The sequence below is a fragment of the Cajanus cajan genome, chromosome 10, assembly GCF_000230855.2.
Source record: "Cajanus cajan strain Asha chromosome 10, NIPB_CcT2T_4, whole genome shotgun sequence".
Lineage (NCBI taxonomy): Eukaryota > Viridiplantae > Streptophyta > Magnoliopsida > Fabales > Fabaceae > Cajanus > Cajanus cajan.
In genome coordinates, this window is record NC_138526.1 from 15,219,824 (window position 1) to 15,230,463 (window position 10,640).

Sequence of the window (10,640 nt, forward strand, 5' to 3'; positions counted from 1 at the left end):
ACAATAGCTGAATCTAGGCAAAAGAGCCTTTCCCAAACAAACTCCCTTTGTGTTTTGAATTCTGAAATAGACAAATAGATTGAGATCATTGCGTTGATTTCAATGATTTGTATTACTTGCCAAATTTGAATATTGTTTGTATTACAAGCTCTCATACTTAATGGCTTTCGACCAATGTTCTCAAGTCTCAACTTTTACCTTCACTATTGAGTATTGAGGACCTGTTTGAATAAATTTTTTCATCAACACTTTATCTGATGACTTATGAGAGCATTTCTATTTCATCTTATTTTCTTATAATTGTTAAAGGAAAAACTTATCCAAATATGGACTTTCTCAAATTAAAAATCCTACATGTTTTTTTCTTCCAACTTAGCATAATCGATCGAACAGTTGCAGCAAGAATGTCTAATTTGATTCTGTTCATAGCAGAAGATTTTCATATCACATTATTCTCATGTACAATAAGACATTAGAAACCAAGAGAAGATTAATTTATTTTTCTATATAAATTGGATAGTACAATCCTTATCCTTACTCATACAGCCACTTAATTTCAAAACAGGTCTCAGTGCTACCCTTTGGAAGCAAAAGTTTCAGCAACACCGCTTGGATAGTAGAAACAGGAAGTTAAACCAAAGCAAAATTTCAGTGCCTAAAGTGCCTCACATTGGTAAAGAGTAGTGAAACACCATACTTATTACAACAGTCTATGGCATCCTGGTCTCTGATACTCCCACCTGGTTCTGCAATAACACCAATCCCGCTTTCACATGCTTCTTCCACAGCATCTTTCCAAGCTGTTAAAAAATTAATATACATCTTTGTCAAAAAAAAATAAAAAGAAAAAAGAAAAACACAATCTATCCCTTACCTATTTCTACTTTGCTACCAATATAGATTATTTAACAATTTACCATTATTTGCTGATAGTTTGATAGGAACTGAAAATGTAAGAATAATGTTCACTCAACAAAAAAAAATGGATCTCAGCTTATTTCTCTTCGTGTGCAGACTTTAGTTTCTGTGCCTAACAATGTCTCAGTGACCATCTTCTCAGAATGTATACATTAAACAGAATTGCTAATCCATCTACCATTAAATGTATTCTATACAACACAGCAAACACAATGAATTCCTGTTTTGCAAATATTTTATGACTTGACACTTACCAAATGGGAAGAAGGCATCACTGGCCAAAGCGGCCCCTTTGACATCATCTCCAGCTTTCCTTATTGCAATTCTCAAACTCTCGACACGGTTTGGTTGCCCGCTTCCCATACCTAACATACAGTTGTTCTGCAAAAAATCATTAACAAAAGGGATGAGATTCTTAAACCTGTTTCATTGCAGCATAGAAAAGTTTCATGCTATGAGAGATGACAACCTTAGCAATCACAATAGCATTGCTTTTGACATGCTTCACACACAACCACGCAAACTCCGCATCACGAAGCTCATTATCCTGTGGAGCCTTATCAGAGACTACATTGAACTTGATGTCATGTGGGGTTAAGTCATCGGAATCCTGAGCTAACCATCCTCCACCAACTTGTCTTAGAGAAAGCTTTCCTGCTTCATTCTTTTTTGCTTCAAGAATCCTTAGAGTCTTCGACTTTCCACGAAGAACCTCAAGTCCCTTCTCTGTATAGCTGGGTGCAACCACAATTTCATAAAACATTCTTGTCTCCCCATCTGTGGGACTTCTAAATTCTCGAATTTCTTTAGCAAGTGCCTAAGATATATATATTAAAAAGAATTAATTATGTATCATTGTTCCTCCTTGTTGCCAAGACAGGATCTTAAAAAGTAAGATAGGGAAAGTGCCTCTATCTTCATAAACAAGATAATGACATGTGACCCTAGTCCTTGGCTTAAAATGTGAAACCATGAGCTGGGTCACCTGGCATCACTTGAAAATAAGAAAAAATATAAAACTTTGAATTATGACAATAATGCAAAAAAAAAAAAAACGGTAAAATAATCATTATCCTACTAGGTGGAGTTAACTATTTGAAAACTGTATACCCAGATCAAATGCTTGCCAAATAGCACATGTTCCCTGGATACATACTCGGTAAGAGATTCCAGATTCCTAACAGACTAAAATTCATATAGAATATTTACCTCATCAATTTCCACGTTGAAGGCTACAATTCCCCCAAATGCACTCACGGGATCAGCTTTAACAGCCAGTCTGTAGGCTTCAAGAATATCATCACGTGATGCTACCCCACATGGATTTGTATGCTTCACTACTACACAGGTGGGGTTCCTAAACTCACATACACAGTTCCAAGCAGCATCAGCATCCAAGTAGTTATTATATGACATCTCCTGCATGATAATGTTACGGATGTAATGTAAGGGGTATTAACTTACATGAGGATTGATAGAAAATGTACAAATTTGAGTAAAAAAATCTTATCCCCAAACATTATATAATAGCCTTTAGAATATCTGAAATACTTTTACTAACTTGCGAGTAGTTTTAGATCATTAGACAAAAGAAATTAGTAGCTGACTCCCACCTTTCCATGGTGTTGGATAGCTGTAGCAATTCCACCAGTGTTAACCTCGGAAAGACTTTTGTCAACATAGAATGCAGCTTTTTGATGAGGATTTTCACCATAACGAAGAGAACTTTTGAGTGAAAGAGGCACTGTCAAGCTAGGAGGGAATTTATCTGTCATCAAAATGAGAATAAGTCGATCTGGTCAGCACATAAAGAATTAATAATAGCACTTGAAATATTTGAATTACACACATTTTGTATGCCATGAATTGCTTGACATAATTTACTGACTTTTTTTTTTGTGATACTGTAAGTTCTTTTAGAATTAAATACATTATTTTTAAATTAGTTCACTGATTTTAAAAACTTCAAAATTAGAAAATATATTAAAAATAGTACACCAATTAATCTGCTGGCTGTAAATTTAGCTTTTCCATTCTAGGATTATATATTTATAAATTATTTACATTTTACTGTAATTAACGTTTCCATCTAACAAGTAACATTTGAGTGTGAATTAATAAGTAATAATTCCTCACAAACTTGAAGCAAAAGTACCTCCCACACTCTGCTTCCACAACCACTCAGATACTGCAGAGTCATAGGAAGCAACATGCTGAAAAGCTTTCCATGCAAGCTTTAGCCTGAACTTTTGATCCTCCTGGTTTCCTTTAAGAAATTCCAGAAGGGCAGGGTAATCTTCTGTGTCAACCACTACCAAAACATCCTTGTGATTCTGCTCGAGTAAAAATATATCACCTTATGTTTAAGATATTTCAATAGAAAACTGAAGATTTCAGCTTAAAGACAGTATGAAATGCACAAAGGTTCTTTTACTTTCTACAGAAGAAGTTTATTGCAATTTGGCCAACATAATGCATTCAGAGCAATTTTACAGAACTTTTGTTTTAATGACAAGATTTATTTTATTCAAAGTTTGGCAACTGCCATTTTCAGTAAAATAAACCACCTTTGCAGCAGCTCTAATCATGGCAGGACCACCAATGTCGATATTTTCAATTCCATCCTCAAATTCAACACCACCAGCTGATGTGACGGTATCGTAAAATGGGTACAAGTTTACCACCACAACATCAAAAGTACCTGAAAAGGAGAAGATTAAGCAAAAGCAATAAAAAGCAATCTCACAAACTGAACAAACACAACTCCAATTCAACACAATGAATTTCTTGCATACTTACCAATCCCATGTGTACTGAGGGCTTCAATATGATGTTTTTGGTCCCTTCGAGCAAGGATTCCACCATGTATATTAGGGTGCAAAGTTTTGACACGACCATCAAGCTGTGAAGAAGGCCAAAACATTCCCATTACAAGCTTGTACAAATTTAAACAAAGTTCAAAGGAATTAGTGGACATTCTGCCAGAAAAGCAACTCTGGATTTGCACCAAGGTTTGACCTCAAGATGCATAGCTTACTGTCCCTAAACTTGTAATATATTCATTCTGTTCTGAGGGTGTCAGTTTATATATATTACAAAAGCAGGTAGATTATCATACAGTGGCTAAGGTGAATCACTCTTCCAAGTGGTTTATGGTGGTCTAGTAAAGATTATTTGTTAGATTTATTATTAACATATTTAATGGTTCAGATGAGTGACCTGTGATAGTAACAATTTTGTTAAATAAAATACTATTTTTGAGCATAATTGTATTTTATCCATTTATCCTTGTGTGTAAAAATAATGTTAAGCTGAGCTCCCAGGAAGTTATTCTCAGCGGCGGTGGAAGGAAGCACGGGTCGATGACAGCTCTGTCGGCTTGTGGCCAATGGTGTTGTTGGGTGACAGAAGCATGTGTGGGGTCAACAACAGTTCTGCTGGCTCGTGGCCAATGATGTTGACTCCAACGTCACAGTTGGGCGGGGCAAGGTGTCGTGACCCCCCTCTGTCCATGTACCTTGGCACTTCAAAGACGACAAACTCATTAAAACTGGATAACCGGATCCACCATCCTTAGTCATTGCCACCCATAACTTCAACCCTGCCATCACAATGGATTTGCTCATGGATACCACATTCAACTCTCTTTGCATCTGGCGATGCTATTGATGTTCATGGCCATGTCAAAGAGGAAGAGGGAGCACCGTTAAGGATATAACAGTCATTTATTTTAAAAAATCTGACTTATTAAAAAATAACCTATTGTTGCCGGTCACCATGAATGGTCCACAGTAGATCAGATACAAATCTTGATCGCCCAAGAACCCATCAATCTAAACTCTTCAACTTTGACAGCCCAATATTAAATATTGGAAATGTTTGCTTAAAGTTCTATATATAAGTAACCGAGAGATAAAGGTCATGATGCTAATACAGACTAAAGATAAGCAACCATTGATGGCTTAAGTACAGCTAGTTCAGTAGATACACTATAACAGCTAGTTCAGCAGGAAAACATCAATATAAAACCAAAATCTTATATTCCAAAAATACATTAAAAGAAACATATAAAAGCAACTAAAAACAAGATTAAGGCCCTGTTCGGATAAACTTCTCCATAAGAACTTCTAGAAGAAAATAAGAGTAAAATGAATTAAGCCTCTTTTATAAGTTAAAATCAACTTATGCACATTAGCTTTTGGAGAAGTTAGACAAGAGTTGTTATAAAAGTTAAAAAAGTTGATTTTACTATAAAGGAGAAACTTAACTCATTTTACCTTCTTATTCTCTTTCCTTAAAGTGCTTATGGAAAAGTTTATCTAAATAGAGCCTAAACCTATAATAATTCGTAGACATATTGTCTGAAGTTCCAATACAAGAATTGTTCATGAGATTTTGGGAAGGATAACTTGAGCTACAAAGCGCACACACCATTTCAGGGAATTGAGTAAGCTGCTCAACTTTAGTAACAGCTACTCCAGCACTCTCCAATGCAGAAGCTGTTCCTCCAGTTGAAACAATGGTGTATCTACAATTTTATTAGAGGGACGGTCATTAATTCAGTATAGCAATTGAAGCTGCTTGAAATGCATAAACCACGTCATAAAAACAGGTGTGTCTAAATTGTATCAAGAAAAATAAAGCATGAATATGAGAAAGAATGGTATTCTAATATGTTATTGTTATGATACAGGCACTCACTAATTGTAATAACTCACCCTAATTCCTGGAGCCCATTGCCAACAAATGCAAGATCCTTTTTGTTTGACAATGATATCAAAGCTTGCTTGGTTCCTGTTTAACAGCAAAACACAGTAGGCCAGAAACTGTTAGTTACATTTAAAATATAGAAAAACATCATTGAAGGGTAAAACATACTATATTTGGCACATAAAATTTATCAGCAAATATGGTATTGTCAAAACTAAATCACATAGAATAAATCCAAATTCACCCTAGAATAAAATCAACTGGTTTGTGCATGGTATATAGAAAAGGCAAATTATCCTCATGAAGTGCAACAGACAAGCTTGGGTGGAGATTTTGGCAATGCTTGCCTTCTATGTCATGCTTGTAGCAGCTAAAACAATACATATACTTAAATAGGTCCATCAATAATATGCCAACAATTCTTCCATGTTGGAAACTTAGGTTGTTGTACGGAACAAAGATGATTGTCCCATAAACAGTTATCAATTATGCAACTCTGCACTGCATTCAAACTTTAAAAAAGTGATACTCTTAGAAGTTGAAAGGAGAAGACATTTCAGCATAGCTCTAGTCTGGACAGGCAAATTTGAAGAGACGAACAAAAGTTGACAAATGAATGGTTGCTAAATGTGAACATAGTATGGTGTGTTGGCAGATTAGGTAAAAAATTACAGAGTTTAGTTGCATATCAGCCATATTGAAGAAGTATGATTACTGATAGAATAACAAAATTCACATCCTTCTGCTTCATCACTCGGTGCAAAACTAATAGGTAAAGTACAATCTGACTTTAATAAGTTTAAGTGTCTATGGCAGGGGGGTTCTTAGAAATCAATAATGAGCAAAACATCCACACAGAATCAATTATTCTTCATACTACACTCCAGGGAATAATGAATAGCTTATTTCTGAAAGGAAAAGGTCTAGTCGCATTAGTAAGCCTAAAATCTCAGCAGAAATCAGAGAGGATTAATCACACAGGTCAATAAACAAAAAAGTAAAGTGACATCAATAGAGAAATATAACAACCCTTTGAGGAGATTAGAATAAGAAAGATATTAATTTAAGCCGACCCATTTGAGGCCAAACACATGGTGTTCTATAAATCACCCTATTTGATTAAAAAAAAAGCCTTTTTTATATTAGCATTTGCGGTAAATAGAAAAATTGAAAACACATAAAAGGGGTGGTGGGAATGAAAGTACCAGGAGAAGAGGAAGCAGAAGCAGTTTTTGACACTGTTATAGTATCAATCTCAGTCATGGCTTTAATAGGAATACACCTGAAGTTCAGTGAAGATGACGGCACCTGCACATACCCATTTGAAAATCAATACTATTGAACAACAATAAAATCAGATATATGCAGATAAACAATAATATATATATATATATATATATATATATATATATATATATAAGAGTAGCGTAACGATAAACAAGAGAGTGAAAAATGAAGAAGAATACCCAAGTTGTGGAAAAGAGATGAGAAGAAAAGTTATGGGGAGTTGCGAGGGAAGAAGGAGAGTGAAAGGTTCCACAGAGAATGCGAGTGGAGGCGGAGGAAGCACCGGAAACAAACATTCTGAGTGTGTTAGTGTGACACAACCAATGAGTTATGTTTAATAATTCTTTTGACTTAGGTTTGTACTTTTCACTAAACGGGGTTGTGTTGTTTTGCGGTGTTCAATGGACAATGTCTTACATAAAACCCAACTCTTCGAAGGCCTCAATATTGCTAAGAGAGATTCTTTTTCTCTTTTTCACTTTATATCCACCAAAATGGTCTAGGTAATTCATGGACTCAATATTCCTTTTATGTTATTTTAATTTAGTAGTTTTATTATGGTGAAAAATCACTTTGTATCATACATGTAGGGGAAGTTTTTTTTTTTTTTTTTTTTTTGTGAAAATTGGTAAATATTTGAAGGGAGTTGAAGCGTAATTTAATATTAATTAATTAATTAAATATTAAATTAATAGAATAAATAAAAGTTAATAAATAAAGATAATGTGATAAGTAAAAAAGAGAAATAACGAAATGTTTACATCTTTATAAATAAATACAAAAATTAGAAGGTTAAAGTATTTTGCCTTTAACAATAGTTATATCTTGGATTACTATAAAATTTTGTATATATAATCTAAGAGTAAAGCACTTTCGATTTAATGGTTGGATTATAAAATTCACATTTAGTATAAATAAGTCAAACAAAAAATGAGACGAGAATGATTATTAAAAACTTAACTTATTATTTATCATACGTTTTTTTTTATAAGTATGGCCTAACAACCTCTTTGAAAGCCTGACTTATTAGTCTATTTTAAAACATTTAAATTATTAGTGTTAATTGGGTCATTAAACTTAATTTTTAAAAAAAATAATTTTTTTTAAATATAATTTATTCAATATTATTAAAATTTAAATTTAAAAAATATATAAAAAAATTGAATAATTTTATATTGAAAAAATAATTCGTGTGTAATTATGTATGTTGATATATACTTAAGCACAAATTGTTATAATAAAAAAATTAATTATATAAAAAATATTTTAAATATTAATAATTTATTTTTATTTTATATTTTTAATAATATGTATATATATATATATATATAATTTTATATTACGTAAATAAATAGACAGATTTATCATTTTTATAAGTTTTTTTTCCCTCGACAACAACGTTAGTTTGATAAGCTAATATCATATTAAAAGAAAATTAAAATCACGATAAAAAAAAAGGTATAATCAAGCTTCAGATTCAAATGTCTAAATATCATAATCGTTCTTTTTAACTCAAGAATGTGAAATCAAAAGTTAAAGATTATATACATTGATTCATTGAATAAAAATAAAATTTCTCTCTACATACTTAAATGGATATTTAATAGGAGAGAAATTTTTTCATATACAACAATCATAATTTCTTGAAATTATAAATTTGGAAATCATAATTTCTATTAATAGCTAAAATATACATAGTTACTCATAAAGGTTCCTAAAGATATTCATATAAAATTATTGGAAACTAAATATTTTCATATTTGATTATAACTGTATATTTGTATATAAATATTTTTTTACAAAAATATCATTTATTAAAACAAAATCATTAGATATATTTATTTATTCAAATCTTATTTCAAATATGATATTAAATTATTTTAAAAAGTTGAAAAATTATAGTTAAAACTATTTAAATATATAATTCAACAAAAGAAATAAACAAAAAAAAAATGTTACCTTATAATTAAGAATGATAAAAATATATTATTTCATTTCATTCAAATAAATAAATAAATAAAAGTGTTAATAAACACTATTAAAGTGTAGAAACAAAACAAATTTTAATAATATTATTAAAATTAACAAGGTCAAAAAATAATAGGATGTAAGCAGGTACAAGTAACCCACGAACCTGAATTGACGCAAACTAACCCGATGAGTTCAGATAAGATTTTTTCAGTATTCAGGTTAGACCCAACCCAAACCATTGTACGGGTCGGATAATGGGTTTTGTGTTTTCAACCTATTACCAACCCGACCCAACCCGATCATATATTAGAATAATAATAATAATAATAATAATAATTATTATTATTATTATTATTAATATTAATATTATAATAATAGTGTTTGAATGATTATTTGCTCAAGATAATACTCACTATTACTCTTACTTAATAACAAGTTTTATGTTTTAGGTTGATAGCATTGTAACAATATAATATATTTATTTTAAACTTTTATTTTGTATTAATTAATATTAGTTTTTTGAGTTGATAATAATGTAACAAATTAATAAATTTATTTTATAATTTAAATTGTATCATTATTTGTTTTATAGGTTAATAGCATTGAATTTGTAATCATGTATCAAATGATTTACATCTATTTTTTAATATTTAAATTTTTACAAAAAAAAAAATATAATTATGTTAACCCGATTAACCCAACCTAACTCATTCATGATTGAGTTGGGTTGGATTGAATTTAAAAAAAAAATACACAAATACGACTCAACCCAACCCATTAAACTTTGATTGGGTCGGGTAACAGATTTTTCCAAACCCATGTCCAACCCAACCTGCTTACACTCTTAAGAAATAATAAGATACAAGAAAAAGAGGGGAAAGTGAAGGGGAGAGAGAAAGAGGGAGGGAGAGAGGGGGAGTGGAAGTGAGAGAGACAAAGAGAGAGTGATATAGAAGGAGAAGAGAAAGAAAACAAGAGAGGGACTTTAGAGTCAGAGAAGTTTTTTCTCCTTCTAATTCTGTTGGTTCTCTCTAGACTCTTCTTGTAACTGAGTTGAGTTGAGAGAATGGTGATTCGAGGCCTTAGGATTTGAGAATTTTATTTGGAGAAAGTTATACGACAACCCCAAAGACTTTGGGTTTTCCTTCCTCTTCCCTTGATTTCTAAGTGATTCGAGGTAAGGAAAGTTTGTTGATAAATAATTGTTGTTTGCTACCTAGAATCATTATTTGTAGTTGAAATTGTTTGAAATCATGAGATGATAATGTTGTTGAAAGTGTTGTTCTTAAAGGTGCTTTGGGAAGACTTAGTGATCTTGAGTTTTTGTGCATGATGTAATTTTTACTTGAATTAAGTCATACAGGTTTCTTATCTACTAAATGTTGAACTACATGTTGGATTGGCTAAGTTAATTGCAGGTTTTGAGCCAAATTGTTGATTATGCTATGTGTAGAAATTGTCATGGCGTTGGACATGCATTCATGGCGCTAAACATTGTAACATTCTTAGTTTTCTGATATTATTAAAATTATATTTTGATTAATTAAAAAGGGTTTTATAAAATATTTTAGAGACTTTTAATAATTAGAGTATTTTTAATAAATATTTTTAAAATTATTTTGTATAATATTTATTCAATAAATATGTGTTTTTATAATATTTTATAATATTAATTATTTGGAGAAAAATATGTGTTTTAATTATAATTATTTATATATTCTATTTTAATTATAATTATGTTGGAAGAAATATAT

At 31.3% G+C, this 10,640-nt stretch overlaps 1 protein-coding gene across 1 annotated transcript; it reads right to left on the minus strand.

Moving 5' to 3' along the window:
- Nucleotides 1-472: 472 nt before the first annotated feature.
- Nucleotides 473-7,300, minus strand: LOC109788223 (AICARFT/IMPCHase bienzyme family protein). Its single transcript, XM_020346902.3, has 12 exons — nt 7,095-7,300; nt 6,834-6,936; nt 5,637-5,712; nt 5,350-5,446; nt 3,718-3,820; nt 3,486-3,619; nt 3,074-3,251; nt 2,532-2,686; nt 2,128-2,337; nt 1,388-1,735; nt 1,173-1,299; nt 473-800 (listed from the first exon to the last, which is right to left on the minus strand). Exons 1-12 carry the CDS (start codon nt 7,209-7,211, stop codon nt 649-651), a joined length of 1,800 nt encoding a protein of 599 aa, XP_020202491.1. The 5' UTR covers nt 7,212-7,300; the 3' UTR covers nt 473-648.
- Between the last annotated feature and the right edge of the window lie 3,340 nt (nt 7,301-10,640).